Raw genomic sequence first — 22191 nt, forward strand, 5'->3', positions numbered from 1 at the left:
GATAGGGTAAATGCCGATTACCGATCAGAGAGAATATCGGCCGATTATCGGAGCATCTCTAGTCCTTTGATATGGTGATACGCTGAGAAATATGTACTTTTACTTTGTAATATATTTTTAAGATTAAATAAAGTTGCTGCATACATTCATCCCCTCTTTCCTTTGGACCATTTTGTCATTGAGAACGTATACTCACCCTTTCAAGTGGTTGTAGCATTTTGTTAAATTAATTAAGGCTTCACTGGTCCAGAAAACAAATAGCAGCGTATGGCACTGGCAATTTATTTGTATTATTATGTAGCTCATATCTATACCCATCCCACTTTGAGTCATGTGATCCTTGTGAAAGCAATGTCATTGGAGGCTCAGTGTGTTTGAAGGAAGCTGTTGAGATCTGTGACGATGTAGTCGGTGTAATGGCCGTCGATCAAGCCTTTTCCACTGTTGTGTATGAACCAACAGGAGACATCTGTGCCCCGCTTCTTATCCTGTCTGTAGTCCTTCTGCCAGCCCCTGACGGACGCATAAATTGTTTTTTAGCAGCCATTCGTTTTTTGAGCCGAATGCGAACGAAAGTAAAAGCCTGGTTACTGAGGCTTATAGGTTATTTGTTGAATAATCCATTGTGTGTATTTCATTTACCTGGTGACGGCCAACTTGTGTCCCTTCACTTTCATGGTGGCCTCGTCCTTCAGAGGATCTGTTCCGCTGTGAATGTTGTGCACGCTCACCTCAGGCACTGTAGAAAACTGCCCTGGAAGGTCACAAACACGGCAAACATTTTCAGACATCAAACATCCCAATGAAGTAGTACGAAAAAGATGAATTGTTACAGTTTAGGAGGTTATTCTGATTGAATCACTGTGCTCTTGATTCCGATTAGTGGCATTAAGGCGTGTGAAAGAATCCAAAGCAGAAAGAAAATCAAGATGCACCATTCTGATCTGCGGATTTTATTGTTATTTCACAATTAATCCAAAGCACACATTACCCACTGAGAACTTTTCAGGATATTAGACATCTAAATGGCCATCTAAAATTGGTTTATAAATGGTCTGAAAATTAGGCTAGGCTTAGATTAGACGTTGAATACAATATATATTCAACGTCTAATCTAAGCCTAGCCTAATTTTCAGATATATAGTCAGGTAGGCTATATAGTCTATATTATAGACCGTCTATAGATGTTTAAAACCTGATAATCAACGTCTAAGCTAAGCTTAGGCCAGTTATAAAAGTCTAATATCCGACTATTGCTCAGTGGGTACAAAACAGCTTCCTTTAGGGCCACCCACAATAAGCACTATAATTATTACTACAAATATAGTTGTGGTTTGGACTTTTTTGTTTTTAATTAAAAAAAAAATCCCACGATTTTGCAACCCATTCTTTTCATCCAGTGTCAATTATCTAATGTAATCCTGGGCGCTACACTCCCTCTGCCAACCTGGGGGGGGGGGGGGGGGGGGCTGTACTCCTCATGCTTCCTTCTATTCATGAGGAGTCCAAGCTGCTTCTTTTCACCTGACAGGGGGGAATTTCCCAGGCCGGACGTAGCGCGTGGAAGGAACACGTTATTCCGACCAGTTCCTTTCCCCTCCATCAGGGCTGGCCAGGGGGAGGTAGTTTAGAGACCAGGATTACTGCATGTTTTTGTGAGGGTGTGGTGTGGATTTTAAAACAATATAACAATGATCGCGGTGAACGATATAGTTACCGTACAGAGCTTGTCATGGATGGCCCTTCACTGCATTATAGTAGCCATGATGACGAGTCGTCAGAAGGACTTTAATGGTGCAATTTGAGCATCATGTCACAACAATTCATCATTGTACCTGTCAGCACATAGAAAACCTACCTATGAGTCCATGGACCCGGGTGGAATAAGTGTTGTCTGTAGGGATATAGATTCCCAGGAAGTTTACATTGATTGGATGTTTCTTCCAAACACGATGGAGCATCACCATGAACCTCATAGTATCATTTATAGCTACAGTGACATGGGAGTCCTTCACAATGGTAACCCTCACCCTGAAACACAATGACAGTACAGTATTCCTGTTTAATTACACTCAACACTCATAATAATAATCTTGATACCTTGCTATTCCATTAAGAAAAGGTTGGTTGCAAGAAATTGATTAAGACTTTTTAACAACCTTATGCCCAAGACTACACTGTATAGTCACTGTACACTGTATGATGAATAGCGAAAATATCTATAAAAGCTCACAAAACTAATTTGCAACATGTTATGAGCATGTAGAGATCTGCTATTTTTATTTATTTTATTGCCCAGTTCTAACAAGAACACTGGGTTGAAAGCGGTTAAATGGATAGCTGACTGTACAGTGTCAGTGTCATGCACCTCCATGACCCCTGTGTAAAACTCAGTGTTGTTTTCGTCGACTAAAACCAAGACAAAAAATGTTCGTCGACTACCTTTTTCCACTGACTAAAACTAAATGGAAACTAAATTAAAACTAAGCTACAGTATGATGACTAAATATATTGACAATTTCATCAACAAATAAAAACTAGACTAAAATGTTAGGAAGGACGAGAGATCCAGTATAAGTCATTTTACAATTAGTTGCATGCTGAAAATAGATCTACAAGCTCAAATACATCTACAAGCTCAAAATAGATCTACAAGCTCAAAATACAAGCTCACAACGCGTCGCGCTACCTATGACGCGTTGTGAGCTTGTAGATCTGCTATTTTCAGCAAGTGTAAAATCAGTCATTACGACGGCATCAAGGCCCGCCAAAACACATTCTAATCGACTAAATCACCTGTAGATTTAGTCGACTAAAATATTATGACATTTAGTCGACTAAAACTAGACTAAGACTACATCCCAGGTGACTAAAATGTGACTAAAACTAAGTGAAAACCATTCAAGAGACTATGACGAAAACTAAAAATGTTGCTGCTAAAAACAACACCAGCACACTTTCACCCCTAAAAATAAAACCGTGATTGTTTTTACCCGTCCTGTGCGATGTCTGCCGTGGCTCTCCACGTGAAGTTGTGCTTGTTCCTGCCGTCGGTCAGTACGATCTGGTCTGTGCCGACCGTCACGCTGAGTCCCAGCGGCTGGTAGTACACCGAGATGGTCCCAAAGTAGGTGTTCACTTTGTTGCCCTTCAGGCGCTTTGAGCCCACCAGCTGACCGTTCACTGCCACACCTGCAGGCAATTTAGACATTATGCCAATTCTCTTTTTTTATATATATTTTTTATCCCACGATTTTGTAACCCATTTTTCACCCCTGTGTCAATCATCTAATGTGATCCTGGCCCCTGGGCTCTACACACCCTCCACCAACCTAGTCCCCATATATGGGGGACAAGGGGAGAGCAACGGACTTGAACTCATGCTTCCTTCATGCCTGAGTGTCCAAGTTGCTCCTTTACACCTGACAGGGGGAGTTTCCCTGGTTGGATGTAGCGCGTGGAAGGAACACGTTATTCCAACCAGTTCCTTTCCCCTCCATCAGGCGCCCCGGCTGGCCAGGGGGAGGCAGTTTAGTGACCAGGATTACTGCATGTTTTTTGTGAGGGTACCAATTAATAGTGTTGTCACTGCTGTTGTCCTGACCCAATACCCCCCCCCCCCCCCCCCCCCCCCCCCCCCCCGGTGCCGCGCTACTCAGCCTGTAGTACTGTACATGACCAATGTCCTATCACCCTCCCCGCCAAGCTTCCCTCCCCCGCACACGGCCAATATTGTGTTCGCATATAGAAGCCACGACAATGCCGGATGCAATACGGTGGATTCGAACCCACAACCTCTGTGGTGGTGGTGGTGGTGGGCAATGCAATATTAAATTGATTGCAGTCATGCATGGTAGCCAGTCCACAGTCAATGCTAGACTGAGAGTTAATATTGTAAATTGCATTGATAAAATGTTAAATTGGACTTTTACGAGAAGTTGACGTGAAAGATGTCATTCAATGTGATTGCCTATCGAATAGGTGCTATCAGCACACGTCAATCCCAATTTCCCAACTATGGGCTAGTACTAGTAGAGGCCTACTAAACTGCTAAACTACTAGCAAGTTCAGGAGTCTCATCATCCATTTATTTCAGTGAGCCAGTAAGCACAGAAGGCCTGTTATTAAGCAGGTGCTGTCTCGTGAAAAAGAAAGTAGCTGACATTACTTTTCAATGCAATATCTTAAGATAGTTTCAGGCCTTTCTATCATTGCTGCTATGATGGTTATTATGGACTGCCATGCTGAAACCATCTGGCTTACATGTTTCAATCATTGTCTTTGTGCTGTGCAAATGTCCAATATGTCATTGGAGTTATTTTGTTTGGTGCAAAGCACTAAAACCAGGGAATAAGCCAGGGAAATAGCTACCTGTTTCGTGGTCAGACAGCAGGTTGAGGATGTTACCAGGCTTGGAGTCGATGTTGAAGCAGACACTCATGTTGCTTCTGGGCAGGTGCACTGTGAAGTGTGGGTCGTTCTCCACTGGATCAGAAACAAAGCTTGTTAGCCGACACACCTCGCACCTCACAATTTACAGTGGGGTATGTATTACGTAAAACAGTGTTTTGCATGTCAAGGACCCCCAAATTGATGTGAATTTGGCTGCAGAACCCCCACTTAAAAATATTTTGTGCCAGGGACCCCCATAAGAGAAGATTGTCAACACTTTTCGAAAATAGCTGAAAATTGTAATGTTTAAACTGTTCCTCATTTTGATGTGGAACCCCTGGGAAACTCCAAAGGACCCCTGGGTGTCCCTGCCTGGATGAGAACCAATGATATAAAACTCTGTGTGCGTGCGCGCATTACCAAAGGTGATGTGCTCAGTCAGGGCGCCTGCAGCCTGGCTAGGAGGCGCAGGGGTGGTCATCTGCACCCAGGGAGGAGGTTCATGGAGCATCCGGATTGGAGAAATGCCAGAAGAGACCAACCCTCCGGATCCTACACATAGAAACAGACACAAGAACACTAACTAACTATACGAGTCAAGTCAACTCAGCAGATGTAGACTTGAGCTCATGGCAGACGGTTCCCTGCATCTATATATGACTATTGTGGATGAGAATGTGATAGTTTTTCTTTGATTTGGTAAGACACCTGAGCAGCAGCCGTGTTTGGGGTCCTTAGGGGAGTCTGCCAGCAGCCTCTCAGCGCCTCCTTCACTCTCCACCAGCATGGCGGTGAGAGGAGTAACAAACTGGTGCTCCACAGCCAGGGCCATGATCCTCTGAGTGATCTTTCTCTTCTTAACAGCCGTTGTGGCCAGGGATCTGCAGGAGAAACACACAGTTAAAACCTTGAGTTTGAAAAGAAGGGGGAAAAAAAGGACCTATAAACCAGCCTAATGTAGAATTTGTTTTATCTAGATCTACAAGCTACGAGCTTGTAGATCTTCTATTTTTCAATAGCTAAAGTATAACATAATGCTTAAAACACCAAAAGGGGTTCCCGCCCCAAAATGTGTTAAGATACTTTCGAAGTTCTCCATTTTCCTATCATGCCTCTGCGTCTCTTCATCGCACTTCAGGTACACATTTCTCTAAGTGTGTTACCTCTCACTTATGAGCTGGGTGACGGTGATATAGGCCCACATCATTTCTCTAAGTGTGTTACCTCTCACTTATGAGCTGGGTGACGGTGATATAGGCCCACATCTGCCTGGCAAAGCCTGTGAAAGAGTGCTGCTGCTTGGCTAGCTCTGCGTCCAGCGCCATGGTGTCTGCCTCTGTCTCCAAGGACATATCCAGACGGGCCTGGGAGACAAGATGGGGTGGTGAGAGGAGGAGGGAGTTATGTTAGGGCGTGTGCGTGTGTTCGTGCGTGTGTGCATGCGTGCGTGATGGTGCATGTGCTACTCACAGCAGATGCTGTGGTGATAGCGGTCAGCATGTTGACCTCAGAGGGTAGCACCTTCCCAGCCACCACCAGCTCTGAACCGCTGAAGTATTTGTCAAATTGGTTCTGCGTGACGTCAGACACAGAGTCCTCTGCGAACTGGACGGTGATCGTTCTCAGCAAGGGCGAGGACACCTGTCTGTAGAACGCCTGGAGAGCAGAGAGTGGATGACACTTTATCAAAACATGCCGGCGGAAATGTGTTTAGAGTTTGAATGATGGTCGCAATCTTAATGTGCACATTCAAAACGACATCCACAACTAGCTGTGCATAGCTAGCAGGGCATGATCGAGGAGTACAGATTCATTTCATTACATCAGTGGTTCTCAAAGTGGGGTCCGGGCACCGGGTCCTTGAGGGAGTTCCAGGGGTCCCCAGCTAAATGATAGTTAGGACCCAAATGGACCCTTATGGGAGCGTAACTCTGAGAGTGTAACAAAACAAATGGAACCAAATGGACCCATCCATTTGTTACACTCTCAGAGTTAAATTAACATTTATTTTACAATATAATTTGGGGTCCCAGAGATAGAAATGCCATTAAATGGGGGTCCGTATCCTAATGCATGTCAAGCTGGGGGTCCTTGAAATTAAAATGGTTGAGAATCACTCTGCTGGAGCCTCTCTTATGGGAAATCTTCTCCCCGCATGGCATATCTTTTCAAATGGGGTTCCGTGGACTAATACGTGTCAATTTGGGGGTCCTTGACATGAAATCGTTTGGGAACCACTGCATTACATGACTTGTTTCCGGTGATGTCCAGTCACATCTTAAGGTCCCACCAACAAAGCTGAAGAAGCGGGGAGATAGATCATTTTCCGCTGAAGCGCCCAAACTGGGGAACGAGCAGCCACCCCATGTTTGCAAACCCTGCCTGTGTTTAAATCACATTTGGAAACACTTGTACTCCTTGTCGTTCGAAAACTCAAGACCGAGACTTACTGTTTCCACCAGGCATTGTGCCTATAGTAGATAGTATACTGTGTACTGTTCTTTGCTCTAACTATTTTTTGTAATTTCAAACTGAGTGTACAGACTACACAGCACTTTGGTTCAACAGTAACACTGTTGTTTTAAATGTGCTCTATAAATAAAGTGGATTGGATCTGGGTGTCTCCCTATAGGGAGGTCCTCGAGGCACGTCCCACTGGGATGAGACCCCGGGGCAGACCAAGGCGCAGTTGGAGGAAACACATCGACTCACTGGCCTTGGAACGTCTCGGGATCCCCCACAGGAGGACGTCACTAATGTTGCTCTGGAGAGGGAAGTCTGGAGAACTCTGGTGGAGCTGTTGCCCCTGCGACCCGACTACGGATAAGCGGTTGAAGATGGATGGATGGATTGGATTGATATCTCCTGACTCCTGACTATGATATCACAACTGTACATCTGTTTGTTTTCTTGGATCGTCCGCCGTGAAGCCCAAAGCATCCACATGTGAACAATCGTATTCTATACTTCCTACTAGGTCCTCTTTGCCGCCGTCATACCCGTAGCTGCTCCGCGGCGTCATGGTTGGCGTAGATCCTCTGAGCCACACCCCTGTTCTCCATGGCGATGCGCTCCAGGAAGTCATAGTCAACATCAAAGCCGATACCCAGAGAGAAGAGAGAGAAGTCCGCCCTCATCACCTTCCTCACATTCTTCTGAATGGCACTGAGCTTGATCTCTCCTGCAGAAACATGCAGTGGGTTTACATAGTTTTACAGAGAAACTTAAGTACAGCTATATGGAAACTTAGGCCCTCATTTATCAACCGTGCGTACGCCAAAATATGGGCGCACGCCGAAATTACCGACATTTTCGGCATTTAACATTTCCGGCAAAGCTTGAAATTGAACTTGAGTAGGACAAATAGTCACGTCTGGTCATGAGCTGCCGTACGCTTTTTTCTGTCTTACACAAGCGGAGCAGCCTTGTCTGAACTGCTGAGAGGCTGTCACAGGCATCTAAACATATATGTATTCACTCCTAAAATGTTTATATAAAATGTATGTATAATGTATATGGGCTACATGTAAAAAATTAATAAAAATGTTAAGGAATACATGTGTCATATGAAATTAGTAGGAGATAAAATCGCGCAAGGATTTGGGCTGTCTGTGCTGAAATATTTCCATGACGGGACGTTGGAGAGTATAGTGCAGCAGACAGTGCTGCAGCTCAGCTGCGGAGAGTCCCAACGTGCAGGTATAGCCTACTGTAGCCTAATCTACAGCATGAAGGCCGATGTCTTTCTTACGGTATGTGCAATATAATAAACCCGACGCGTCGCTCGAATGCCAAATGTACCGTGCCAGGTTTTCGTTCTAATAATTTAATATACAACTAACAACACACAGTGAAAGTTGCAAATAGCGATATGTGCGTGCGTGCGTGCGGGGGGTGAGGCGGGCAGCAAGGGAAGCGAAGCGAGAGGAGAAACAGACAGCTTTATTTTAATGTGTCATGTAGGTGCGTGCGTGCGTGCGTGCATGACAGCAAGGCAAGCGAGGTGAGAGTGAAACAGACAGGGTAGGCCTACAACTTTATTTAATTCATGCAGGTGTTCGTTCTTTATTTGTTTAACAACACACCAGTTAGTTGGGCTTGCAAGTTGCGTGTGCGTGCTGTGCGTGTGTATGAGAGAGGGGGGTGAGGCGGGCAGCAAGGCACGGGAGAAACCTATTTTTTCATGTAACCATGGTTTCAGGAAACGTATTGCCGTTGTTCATGTCGCAAAAACGAGGGCGAGGCTTGATTTCTTAGGGCGTGCCAGATCAATTCAGCCGTGACATTTATTAACGTGAGAACAAAATTAAGGAATGATCAGCTGTTTGCAATCACTTTATAAATGCCGTGGCGACGTGGGTGTACTACGAAACCTGCACTCGAATCTGTGGCAGATTTTACACCCGATTGATAAATGAGGGCCTTAAAGCTTACTTCCTAGTAGTATGTTACAAGCAAGCAGCCAGTAAGCAAGGAAGTGACCATATTCAGGCCGCGGCCATCTTGCCAGCAAGGTGCTAACAAGGTGCAACTTCCCATAAAGTCTAATTTTACACCTTTCCTTGCAACAACAAAGCTCTCCCGAATCTGGCTGTGACAGGCTGTCTGCCCCACACTGAATACTATCGCCATTTTATTTCATTGTGTCAACTAAATCCTCCATTAGAGATCGTATTAATGCAAACTAGATTCAACGTACTCAACCCTGCACACATTGTAAATATGCCCCAGAAATATTGTACTGAGCAAATAATAATAATAATAGTCTTTATTATTGCCTCACATCATATATTTTCTTTGCCATGGACACTTGTACAGAACATTAATAATTCTACTCGAGTTGGAAGCATTAAGATGGCTTCCTTTCTGAAAAATAACATTATTGTAACAAGATTCACACTATTTACAATGAGAAGCGGACGGAAGCTGGTGCCACTTGGACGCGGACGTAACGTAGGACTACAAAATGACGTCGGACTAAAATACCGCCAGAGTCATAGCAGTCAGACATTGTCGAACCAAACATCACAGACAGGTGGCAGCGCCAGGATATATCACTGAAAACAGAACAGCTCTCGGCTGTATAATGACTGAGACAGTGTAGGTAAAGGCTGCAACAGATGGCCCAACAGATGATGATGGCACATGGGTCTCACTCACCAACAGTGGGGTCTCCGTCAGACACCAGGATGATCATGGAGACGGATCGCTTGTCCAGCAGGTCCTGGTTAGATGCCTTCACCAACATCTGCGCCGCCCTCATTAGCGCCTCGTTGATGTTGGTGCCTGGAGTGGAAAGAAGGGCACGGAGATTTACCTTCAGAATGTTTGTTTGAATGTTTGGGGACCCGGACCCAGGGGTCCTGGAGGGAGTTCAAGGAGGTCCCCAGCTAAATGATAGTTAGGAACCAAATGGACCCTTATGGGTCTGTAACTCTGAGAGTGTACAAATGGAACCAAATGGATCCAAACGGGGGTCCGCGGGCTAATTAGTATAAATGTGAGGGTCCTTGAGCCTACTGTCTGTCCCTCTATAAAAAAATATAAAATAAAGGCGAAAGTAAAGTATTAACTAAAGTATTTTATAACATAAATCCTTAAAACACCAAAAGGGGTTCCTGTTTTTGATTGATTGATTGAAATATTTATTAACAGTTTGTAGAATTTACAGTACATTTTAAGCACAAACTCAATACAAAGACTGTCAACTGTGAGTGGACGACCCAATTAAGCATTACACTTGTTTACAACAGGGTCCACATTGTTCAATTCATCAAAACATTTAAAGACATACAGACATTTAGAGACATACAAATAGACATTTCTATGTAGCTAAAGTACAGAACAGGAATTCATCATATGGGAAGCAAAAAAGGGAAAAGATACAATATACAGTGAGGGAAAATGGGGGGGGGGGGGTGGGGGGGATTCAGATTTTACAGAGGCCAGTTTCGAATTGTAGCCATCCGTAGGTGCCCTTTGAGAGCGGTTTTGAAGGAGTCAAGGGATTCACATGTCTTAATGACTGTTGGTAGGGCGTTCCACATTTTGGTGGCATAGGAGCGAAAAGAATTTAGTCCCTTGTTTGTGCCGAATCTGGGTTGTACATGGTTTGTTGCACTCCCTCTGGTGTTGTGGGTGTGGACTTCGTTTACATTAAGGAAGTATTTAGACAGGTACATGGGTATCTTGGTGGTGTATCGAATCTTGTGGACCAGACCCATTGCAAGATGCTGTACTCTGTCGTCGACCCTAAGCCATCCCAGCCTGTCAAAGTGGGCAGGGGTGAGGTGGGTTCGGGGGGTGAGGCCAAGTAGGAGCCTGACCAGTTTGTTTTGGGAGGTGAATGGGTTAAGCAAGTAAATGTGAGTACTTTTTTCCCCCACCACTCATGCCCTCCCCGGGCCGGGCCGGGCCGGGCCTCGCCACAGACGTCCCTCGGTCTCACCTCCGTTGGGTTTGATGTTCTTGATGTATTGCTTGGCGTCGTCGATCTGGATGGAGGAGCCGGGCACGAGGTCGTCGTTCCAGCAGCGCACATTGTGGTTGAAGTCTATGATGCTGAAGTAGTCGTCGATGGTCAGGTCATCCAGGATGGCCTGCATGGCCTCCACCGTCTGCATGGGACAGACAGAGGACACGAGGGGGGTTTTGTTTTCTATTAACCCATTATATTACGCTCTAGCTATTGAAAAATAGCAGATCTAAAGCTCATAGCGCGCCACCGAGTGGCGCGCTACGAGCTTGTAGGTCTGCTATTTTTGAAAAATCAAAGAACGACTGACATAGAAACATAGCTTTTTCAGAAAACTGTCAGGATGTAGAAGGCATTTTTAGAATCTGATCTCAGGTCACATACACCCTGGACAATGGCCACACGAGGGCACTAGTGTTTCACAAATAGTGCATGGATGGGAACGCAACAGAGGAAGAGAGAAAGGATTGATTGATTGATGAACAGTATTTATTAACAGTTTTGGAGAATTACAGTACATTTCTAGTACAGCTCAATACAAGACTTAAAGGTATATTCAGTGATTTCACTTAATTCAAATATCACTTATTTTTTTGTTTTGTTGTGATAATCCTCCCTACTATAGAGTGTGCTGGCCATATAAGGAGTTCCTCCCTGTCCCCAGTTAACCCCTGGGGGTCAAAAAACCTTAGGTTTCGTTTTTGACTCTGATTGGACGAAAGGCTGGGTCCCACAGCCAAAAACGAAACCTAAGGTTTTTTGAGTGAAATCACTGAATATACCTTTAACTGTGGACGACACGATTAAGCATTACACTACGCTGGTGGTGGAAAAAGTACTCAAAGTTTTTACTTTGTGTGCGTGGGTGCGTGCGTGCGTCGTATTTCAATACTGCATGTAGAAATACTCTGTTACTTACAAGTAAAAGTCTGGAATTCAATACAATAATGTACTTCAGTAAAGGTTCAGTAAACTATGTACTTAAAGTAGCAAAAGTAAAAGTACTCATTGTGCAGAATGTTGTATAAAATGTATACAAATATTTTTTTAAATAGCAGATCTACAAGCTCACAATGCGTCACATTCCGACGCATTGTGAGCTTGTAGGATTGTCTATTTTCAAATGGCCTTTGTAGGCTATATAGGGCTGAAGTGTTTAATGTATGCATTGCTTTGTAATAATAATCAAAATCTACAAAGTATAAAGGTTTCAAATAAATGTAGCAGAGTAAACGTACAAGAATGTGTGGATGCGAGACGTAGTGGAGTAGAAGTATTGGAAATACTCAAGTAAAGTACAAACACCTCAAAATTGTATATAGTACAGCCTATAGTCTGGACGGGAACTCCCTTTTGGTGTTTTATGTTATACTTTAGCTATTGAAAAATAGCAGATCTACAAGCTCAAGATACGAGCTTGTAGATCTGCTATTTTTTATCGTGAAAATGTGGCACAAATCTTTGAATATATATTCTTTCATGTTTTTAACTCAAATCTTTGCTTCTGGTGGGGGGCGGTCCCTGGAACAACATATTTTCAGATGGGAGTCCACGGCCAAATACAGATGAAATAGGATGAGCACCACTGACATAGAAACATAGGTTTTTCAGAAAACTTTTAGGATTTAGAAGACATTATTTTAAGAATCGTCCTCTGGTCTAAATAGGTTTATATTTAATGTTTTCTATTAATATTTTCCATTTATCTATAGTCTTTATACATTTCTAATGGGTTTAAGATGTATCATTGTCTGTTTAGTCCATTAGCTTCCCAGGCACTTTAGGGGCAGGCCCCACATTCATTATGATAGCTCATTGTGATGTAGCCTATTCATATTTTCTTATTTTACTATTTATTCTATTGTGCTTACATGATATTTATCCTGTCTTGGTACCATAAATAGAGCCTTCTTATTGATACTGTGTAAGATGAACGGTTGACACCTGTGTTCAATTACTGTTGATTGTATCTCATACTCATGCATAAATAGGCTACCACACTTCCTGTTGTCTTGTCACAAACACTGAGGAAGGCCAGACAGGCCGAAACGCGTACGTTTTCAGTCTCAGAGGTAAATAAAGTCATGTAAAAGGACATATAATGAGTGCTGGCATTTTCTTCATCTCAACTAAATAGGTTAAGTACATATTTAGTTACCTTCCACCATTGGGCATAGGAGATAGGGAGAAACAGAGAGGGGGGGGGTGACCTGTTGGAGGGGTCAACGTTCATGTAAATAAAAAAAGCTCCAATGTCTCTCACCTGCTTCATCTTGACTCCCCACATCGATCCGCTGACGTCAATGACGAAGACGATGTTTTTAGGGAGGGGCGAGAGGTTGGCCGGAGCGAAGAAATGGACAAAATGGCCGTCAGAGACCTTGAGGAGACAAACTTAGCCCATGAACGACAAGCAACACCATTGCAGTTCCATTCTAATCAAATAATAGATTGGACAACAAACAACAGCATATCGTAGTTTGGTGGGTGGTTTAGGCCAGTGGTTCCCAAAGTGGGGTCCGGGGACCCCTGGGGGTCCTTGAGGGATTTCCAGGGGGTCCCCAGCTAAATGATAGTTAGGAACCAAATGGACCCTTATGGGTCTGTAACTCAGAGATTGTACGAATGAAACCAAATGGACCCGTTAGGGTCCACACTCTCAGAGTTACATTAACTTTGATTTTACGATATACATTGGGGTCCCAGAGATAGCAATAGGGGGGGGGTCCCCAGTTCAAATATGATTCTTTTGGGGGGGTCCCAACATACTTGCAGCTCCCCAGCATTGCTGTCTCTCTGCACGTCGTATTTGACAACAAAGATGCCATCGATGGCGGTGGTCGTACAGTTCGCACACTTCCTCTGCTGCTGTAGCGTGGGCTTGAAGACAATGTGAGCCTGGACGGACAAGCACGCATGCGCGCACACACACGGCACACACACACACACACACACACACGCACACACACACGCACACACACACACACACACACACACACACACACATGTGCGCACACACACACACACACAATCCATTAGATAAGACAACCTACATGCTATCAAATAAGTGGCTGCAAATTAAAAAAAATTAGACGCACGTGTTACCTTGTCTTTAGAGGAGGTCACTTTGATTTGTTCCTCAAACTGTTCCCCGAGCGCGTTAGGTGCTTCTACCATGGCAATGCCCTTAGGCTCAAAGATGTACACATCCACCTATAGAAAGAGACAAGGCAGGGTCAAGGCAGGGGGCTTTGTTGAGTGACACATGCACGCACACACGCACGCACTCACGCACACGCACGCACACGCACACACACACACACACACACACACCTGGAACTGAGGCACAAGCCTTCCAGGCTGCAGGTGCAGAATGTGCTCATAGTAGCCCAGCTTCCTGTGCATCATCTCCTGATAGTGCAGCTCAAACTCGATGTTGCTGCCGGGGGGCACGTGGACCTCCGTCTTAAAGGTCTCCATGTCCTGCGCATTGGCCCTGCAGAAGGAGAAGAAGAAAGAGTCAGCGTTGGTGAAGACGTGTCTGTCGTCACTTCGTGTTTTCTGCTTTCCTTTTCGTTGTTTTGACAGGTTTTCCTATTTCGTGCTGTCGCAGTTTCTATTGTCTATTCTATGCTCTGCTGTCGGGAGGAAACCTCATTACTCCAAAATGTTTATTTTCAGGAAATGAAAAATATACATTTTTCAGGAAATTAAGAAAACCTTATATTTTTTAAAACGAAGCACTACAGCCTCATCAAAGTTGGTGTTGGTGGTGGAGTTAGTTGCTTTAGAAGACATTTTGAGGGTCCAATGGAGTTAAGAGGTTTTGTCCAAAGCACTTTTTACTACTTTCCATTGGTTCAATATTTCCGAAACAACACACAGACGTAAAGGGGTTTCAATTAGCACTGATGCCAAAAAACCTCAAAGATGGAGTTATGAGGTTTCCTCCCGACAGCAACGATACTACATGCATATAGAATGCTCAAGGGATTCATAAACAACTGACATTTCATTAAAAAAGCATTGCTAGCCTAGATCACAGAGGATGGGGGATTCTTGCGTGCTGTGTGGTGGAGTTGAGCCTAATTTCTGATTTGTTGCACTATGGTGTCGCTTGCCAAAAATAGAGTGAGAAATGTGAAGTGAATGTTTCTGGTGTTTTAAGCATTATGTTATGCTTGAGCTATAGCAGATCTACAAGCTCATAGTGCGGCACCGAGGGCCACGCTTGACAGATCTGCTATTTTTGAAAATCTGTGAAAATGTGGCGCAAATCTTTGAATATATATTCTTTCACAGCGAACGTTTTTAACTCAAATCTTTGCATCTGAGGGGTCCCCTGGAACAACATATTTTCAGATGGGGGTCGGCAGCCAAAGACATATAAGTTTTGCAGTCCTTGACATGAAATAGTGAGCACCACTGATATAGAAACATATAGTATTTCAGAAAACTGTCAGGCCTAAAATGGGTTAAGTATAAATAATGATCTCTCTAAAAGACATTGCATTCTGTTCTTGTATACCTGACAATGCCAGCTGCCTTGCCTCGGGCTCTGGCCTGAGCATACAGGTTCCTGGCCACTGTCTTCTCCTTCACTGAACCCACGAAGATGATCCCGTTCACGTTCCTGCACACATGGCGTCGATGACGGACGAGTGCAAAACAACAGGAATCAACTCAACGAGACACATTGTAACTGCTCTCTCCACACAATGCAAGTCGATTGACATCATCTACGACGCAAGTAGTCGTCGCTTTTGACTGTGGTTGCATTTTCCAATACAATAAAATCAGAGGGCGACATCATATTGGCAATGGTGAAAAAAATACAGATAATTCTGGAGGTCCTTGACATGAAAAGAGTTGAGCACCACTGACATAGAAACATGGGTTTTTCGGAAAACTGTTTAAAAAAGGATTTAGAAGCAATTCTTTTTAGAATCGGCCTGGTCTAAATATAGCTTAAAGGGCCACTTCAGCCCTTTTGCAACCAGATCTTATTTTAATGATGTTTGGGAGACAATAAACACTTTCCTGGGGGTTTTTATGATATTAGTTTTTAGATATTTTAGTATTTCAAAGTGTCCATGGACGCAACCCCGTTTTTCGCACCAGTGAGGGGTGGGAGGGGCGTGGGGGGGGGGGGGGAGGGGGGGCAAGTAGTAGTTGTGAATTAGCCAACTGGACATTTGGACTGAATGTTTCCTTTATCCTCGTGTTGGGCTTCTGTTTTCGCTGAAGGTTTTATTTGTGTTGTTTCATAAGCGCAGCTCCGTTGTGCTTCACGTTCCACAGTCGTCTGCCTTGACTTCTGTGTGTGCTGACTGCTGCAGGCCCGGTGTGGGCTAGCCCCTCAACACCCCTCACTGGTGTAGGAAAAACGGGGTCACGTCATGGACACTGAGCTCACTTCCTTCCTGAACTACAATTCCCATAATGCTTTGGTGCACTGCTTCTCCTTGTGGATAGGGGGAGGCCATGTCTTAAGCGTTATTCATAGTGTAATATTTTCGGTGGTGAGGTGACCACCGAACTACAACATGACGTCACGGAGCCGCGGTGAAGAGCAAACCACCGCTCTCCCCAGCCCTTGCCTCTGTTTTTACTCACCACCGCTCCATGTTATTACAGCTCCGGTGGTCACCTCACCACCGCTCCATGTTATTACAGCTCCGGTGGTCACCTCACCACCGCTCCATGTTATTACAGCTCCGGTGGTCACCTCACCACCGCTCCATGTTATTACAGCTCCGGTGGTCACCTCACCACCGGAAATCCAGACTATTTACTGAGACAACATGTAGTCCAGGAAGTAAGTGAGCCCAGTGACCATGACATCATGGAGATGGAGTCCACAAACACATATTACCCCACATAAAAAACCCCAGGAAAGTGTTTCTTGTCTCCCAAACATCATTAAAATAAGATCTGGTTGCAAAAGGGGTTCCCGTCCTGAAAATGTGTGCCTAGGGGCTTCTGTGTGACGCCGAGCGGAGCGGCCGGCTGCTCACATGGTGAAGTTGGTGATGAAGGCTCGCTTGGGGATCTGGACGTTGAAGCCGATGCTCTGGGACTTGGAGCCGGAGTTGACCACGGAGCTCCGCACGGTGGTGTGGGCGAAGCGCGACGTGATGCGGCTCTCCACCTTGTAGCTCTTCACTGTGATGTCGTCGCCACGGACGGCCTGTATACGTCACGCACAGGGGCACAGGGCAGGGTTCATTTTGATTTCCTTGATTTTTCCTTTTTTTAATAAATAAAAGACACTTCGGTTTAAGTCATATTTTAGTCGCCTGACAAGGTGTAGTTTTTTTGTAGCTTTCGTCTTTATTTTATATTTTTTATGGAGGGACAGACAGTAGGCTGACAGGAAATGGGGAGAGAGATGGGGGGGAAGACATGCAGTAAAGGCCGTCGGGATCGGGAGTCGAACCCGCAGCACATTGCCAGACTGGATTACCAGCCAAGGTGCCTGGACCGCTGAGCCACGGCCCAGGCCACAAGGTGTAGTTTTAGTCTTGATTAGCCATTAGTCTTGATGGTGTCTTGATGGCTGAGTTTACACTTGCATGCATGCTGAAAATAGCGTCAGATCTGCTATTTTCAGAGCTCACCACGCGAGCGAAACCAAACATAAAATGACTTGTCTTAGTTCTACTGGATCTCTTCTCCACCCGTCCCTCCCTAGCATTTTTGTCTAGTTTTTATTTTTTGGACAAAATTCTCACAATAGTCTTCGTTTTAGTCATCTTTTAATATTTTTGGCAGTGAAAAAGGGTGGTCTACGAACATTTTTCGTCATAGTTTTAGTCAACGAAATTAACACTGCAGGTACAGAGCAGAACATGTGATGACTTTTGTCACCACCAATGCAAGTCATACACAAAAGAGACAGGTGAGACAAGACCACCAATAGATCACAACAACAATCCTATTTGTTCAAAATACAGCATATCATTGGGAATCTGTGTACCTTTCTGGAAATGAAATTAAGGAATCAAATGAATTAACTGTGTCCCACGCTGTGTGTACAGCATGCTGTTCACTGTGCAATATCGGCTATCTTATTACTTTATTGCATGTCATATAAGATCCCCAATATGATCTTGGCCAAATGCTGCATGTGGCAAACTGTTATATTAGTTTGTTGTTGTTTGTGCATTATCATGGTCTCGTTGCAGGATCTTGAACCAACTTCTGTCTGTCAGAAGCTGCTTTTGATCGCAAATGTACTGGGACAGCATTATTGTGGCAAAGAAAAGAACATGGAATGTGCAGCAGACGTAAATTGTAGTGACTCCCAAAATCATCATCACCCCGGGATTGTTCCACAATGACTCTTTCTTCAACTCTCCCCATAGTTTAGCTCTGGTAGGTCCATAGCTCTAATGAAGGCATTAGAGCTATGGACCAGAGCTACCCATAGTTTAAAACTGAAGGAATATGACCTTGCGTACAATCGGCAATAATAGGCAAACATTCTGCTAAAATATTAGCAGACCCAAAAGCTCACAAATTGCTGTTTTTACTCAGCCTATCAAACATGTTGTTGTGAGCTTGTAGATCTGTCATTTTCACTGTTAGTTATATAGTTTAACTTGACCAGTGGCCCACAAAAACTAATAACCTGAGTGAACCAGTGAACAGGTTTCTTCTAACCCTCTTCCAGGGGAGAGAGAAAGACGTCAGGACTTGTTTCACTAAAAGTGAACCAGCGGAGAAGTCAATAACCTGCCAGTCAGGGGGATCTCTTCAAACAGCGGTCTATCGATTGTGAGATAACATTAAACTCTGTCACAGTGGAGACGAGACAGTCCGAACAACAAGCGCAGAGACTCACCTCAAAGTCTTCTTCCTCCTCGCTGGTCAATATCGCTCTCTGAAAAACAAAGCACACAAACACACAAGGCATCAGCTCCACCACACTGCCTCAGTCTGCATACAAGACAGGCTGTCAGTAACATACGGTCTGTCGTGTAGTGTACGTGATGCGTAATGAACAGATTAGATTTTCTTTCATTGTAAAAGAGTATATAATCTTACCTTGTGTCTTTCCCTGTGATCTTGAACCCCTGCCTGGTATAAAGAGAACAGAAAATGTTTGTAGCATGGTGCTTCAGTCATGCAAGAAACACATTTCAAACCCTTATCAAAGGAGGCAAAGAACACATTTTGTTATTTAAATCAACAACATAGTAAGGACCGCAATGGAAACAGGCTGTAAGATTATTATTTTTTGCTATATCCTTTTGATCATGGTAGGTCAGATGGATGTTATTGTTATATGTTTATTTCATGATCAATAAAGATATCAATCAATCAATCAATCAATCACAATCGCAGTGTTATATATCATATACTGTAGCTAGCAGTCAAACATTATATAGCGAATGTCCCATGATGACTCTAAAACAACAACAGCAGGGATACTGAGAATCATTCCCCATGTTGGCTTTCTCTCAACACCATCGATATACTCACCGACTCCCCCTCCCATTCTCCATCTATGAAGAACTCAAAGCAGTGACTCTGGTGGAGGAACAGGAGCCCCGTCAACAGTAGCAGATGTCTCATGTTTCCAGGCCCTTTTGGCTTGGCCTGCAGGCAAGTCCTCGAGTCGGAGATACACAAACCGCAGCGGCGTAGAGAGAGAATCCTTGGATCTGCTGGAAGCACGGAGAGCGGAGAGCCCAGAAGTGAGGGTTAAACTCCAGTGAACTGATAGACGCCTGCCTGGCCCCGCAGTCAATATTTGTTGTGCTTCACGTCGCTCCACAGAGGGATGGGAAACGTTGAAGCTTTTTGAGACCTTGACCGGCAGTGTGGGAGGGAAAAATAGGACAGATGTTAGGGGTATTCAGGTTGAGTTCTATAAGGCTTTCAGATCCTGGTAGACTCACTTTTCGCCATACACCCCTACTGGTGTATATATATAGGCCGTCGACAAGGGACAAGGGTCTTTTGTCTAACCAATCACATAAATTCAGTTCAATGAAAGGAGAAATTAGGTCATATGCGTGCCTCTAATATGACGTAAATGTGTGGCAACACAAACATTAAATGCCATTGACAATGATGGGAAAATGTATGTCATATGTAGACGAGCAAATCGACTAACCAATCGCGCGTGCGCGCACGCACGCACGCACGCACGCACGCACGCACACACGCACACGCACACACACACACACACACACACACACACACACACACACACGGGTTGAAGATGTGGAATGCCCTACCAACGGTCATGTGAATCCCTTGACTCCTTCAAAACCGCTCTCAAAGGGCACCTACGGAAGGCTGCAATTCTAAACTGGCCCCCGTAAAATCTGAATCCCCCACCCACGTTGACCCACCCCTTTTTCCCCTCACTGTATATGTTTTCTTTTCCCTTTTTACCTCCTTTATGATGATGATGATTTCCTGTTTTTTGGCTATATAGAAGTGTATATCTGTCTCTAAATGTTATGATGAATTGAACATGGTGGACCCTCTTGTAAACAAGCGTATAGTGCTATATTGGTCGTCCACTCACAGTTGACAGTTTTTGTATTGAGTTGTGCTTGAAATGTACTGTAATTCTGCAAACTGTTAATAAATACTTCAATCAATCAATGTCAAGTCAAAATTTGTCCACGAGAGGGAGCCAATTCTTTCCTAACTATGAAGATTTCCAATTACCAACAAATACACTAGTCTTTTTAACTTTTCAAAATATACTTTTGCAAATATGTTGTTCGTTGAGGCCTAGCATACTCTCCCAAACTCTCTAGTCTAGCAGCTACCTCATTAAACGTTATATGTTTGATTACAATCGAATATTAAAGTTTAATGAGGCTGTGCACTATAGGCCTATCCAATTCATAGTGATATACTGATATGATAGGCTATTTATATAGATTTTTTTTATTTGTAGACCTAGTAGTAGGACTATATGTATTTACCTATGTGTATTTGTTTATTTTCAGAAATCGCGTGCGACTCACTGTGATATAGGCTAGCATGTTTTATTTTACTTAGTTTACACTACGGTGAGTAAAAAAGTAGGCCTACACTATTAATGAAACAGGGAATTCACGTTAGGCCTAATGACCAGCGGGTCTGCATTGAAGTCCGTTTCGAAATAGCCTGTTTATTAGGCTGATTGGCCTCTGTAGTCTATTGCAGGTGCGTGTAAAGTCAATCCAAATCACTTGGAGGTTGGAGTGTGAAACTGATGAGCCATCCATAGCCTCTATATACTCAACCTGAACCTATATACTGACTTGAACTGATGAACACTACACTATAGGCTACATGTCATCTATCTAGATATAGCCTAAATTAATATTCACAATTTACAAACGTATAGGGTGTAGCACTGTAGCCTATTCCCATCAACATAGGCTTACCAAAGTAAAAGCAGGCTATACTCGAATGTTTTTTTAAATGATCGAGTTGCTGGCGCTGCTCAGTTCTACAAGCTCGAGCACCTCACTCCGATTGTGAGTTTGGCTATTTTCGAATACCTATCCAAAGTGTAGGCTATTGATGTGTAATTTAAGACAGGTTATAGGTCTCCCAAAATACTTATCTCACATCATTATGCTAGAAGGTCTTGGGGGGGATTCTTCAGACTTCCAGACAGATGGTCGCCTCTCTGAAAATAAAATGGACCTGATCAACATCTCCTATATATCTGCCTGCATGTCTGTCTGCTTCTCAGAACATCTTTAGCCTAAAGCATCCCCGAGGCTTTTTTTTTTACCGTCCGGGAGAACTTCGTTTGGTACATCACTAATTATACAATAATTGTAATCCTATAAGCTGTCAAATAATTGGGATAACAATAAAAGCTTCTGCGATGTATTATGCTAAGTAGCCTATAGGCCTAAATTAAATTAGTATAAAGTATTCTACAAAAACATTAGTTTTACTTGAGTAAAGGCATACAGGTTATAGGCTAGCCTACAGGCTATAACTTAAACACATGATAACACAAATTGAAAACTGTTCCAACTTAAAACGAAGTTTGGTTATATAGTTTGTGAGCTGGTGCCGATCACCGCGTGTGTTGTGGGAACTCATGCGTGCGTGCGGCGTGCGCTCTCGTTGTAAAGTCGGTTGCGCTATCTGACCAGCGATCTTACGCTCAAATTGCTGTTCAGAATGTGAGGGACACACACACACACACACACGCACACACACACACACACACACACACAGTCACACACACACACACACACACACACACGCGCGCACACGCACGCACACACACACACACACACACACACACACACACACACCCACACACACTACACAGCGTGTCTCGGTGG

At 44.0% G+C, this 22191-nt stretch overlaps 1 protein-coding gene across 1 annotated transcript; it reads right to left on the bottom strand.

The window, feature by feature from the left end:
* Positions 1 to 43: 43 nt before the first annotated feature.
* itih2 (inter-alpha-trypsin inhibitor heavy chain 2) lies at positions 44 to 22094 on the bottom strand. The gene is made up of 23 exons (XM_083757671.1): positions 21922 to 22094; positions 21455 to 21515; positions 19355 to 19682; positions 18917 to 18949; positions 18714 to 18752; positions 16885 to 17057; positions 15396 to 15500; positions 14201 to 14363; positions 13973 to 14080; positions 13637 to 13765; positions 13131 to 13247; positions 10841 to 11009; positions 9553 to 9678; positions 7392 to 7573; positions 5863 to 6048; positions 5617 to 5756; positions 5101 to 5273; positions 4813 to 4944; positions 4372 to 4485; positions 2994 to 3192; positions 1859 to 2031; positions 643 to 754; positions 44 to 513 (listed from the first exon to the last, which is right to left on the bottom strand). The coding sequence occupies exons 3-23, from the start codon at positions 19445 to 19447 to the stop codon at positions 366 to 368; spliced, it is 2814 nt and encodes a 937-aa protein (XP_083613797.1). The 5' UTR covers positions 19448 to 19682; positions 21455 to 21515; positions 21922 to 22094; the 3' UTR covers positions 44 to 365.
* Between the last annotated feature and the right edge of the window lie 97 nt (positions 22095 to 22191).

Source organism: Protomyctophum parallelum (assembly GCF_964188405.1).
Source record: "Protomyctophum parallelum genome assembly, chromosome: 22".
Classification (NCBI taxonomy): domain Eukaryota; kingdom Metazoa; phylum Chordata; class Actinopteri; order Myctophiformes; family Myctophidae; genus Protomyctophum; species Protomyctophum parallelum.

Coding starts and splice junctions, on each gene's coding strand:
- itih2 (XM_083757671.1), bottom strand. CDS start 19,447: ATGAGACATCTGCTACTGTTGACGGGGCTCCTGTTCCTCCACCAGAGT. Junction 13,248..13,636: donor GCAATGCTGGGGAGCTGCAA/GTATGTTGGGAC, acceptor TGTCTCCTCAAG/GTCTCTGACGGCCATTTTGT. Junction 7,574..9,552: donor TGACGGAGACCCCACTGTTG/GTGAGTGAGACC, acceptor ATGTTTCTGCAG/GAGAGATCAAGCTCAGTGCC.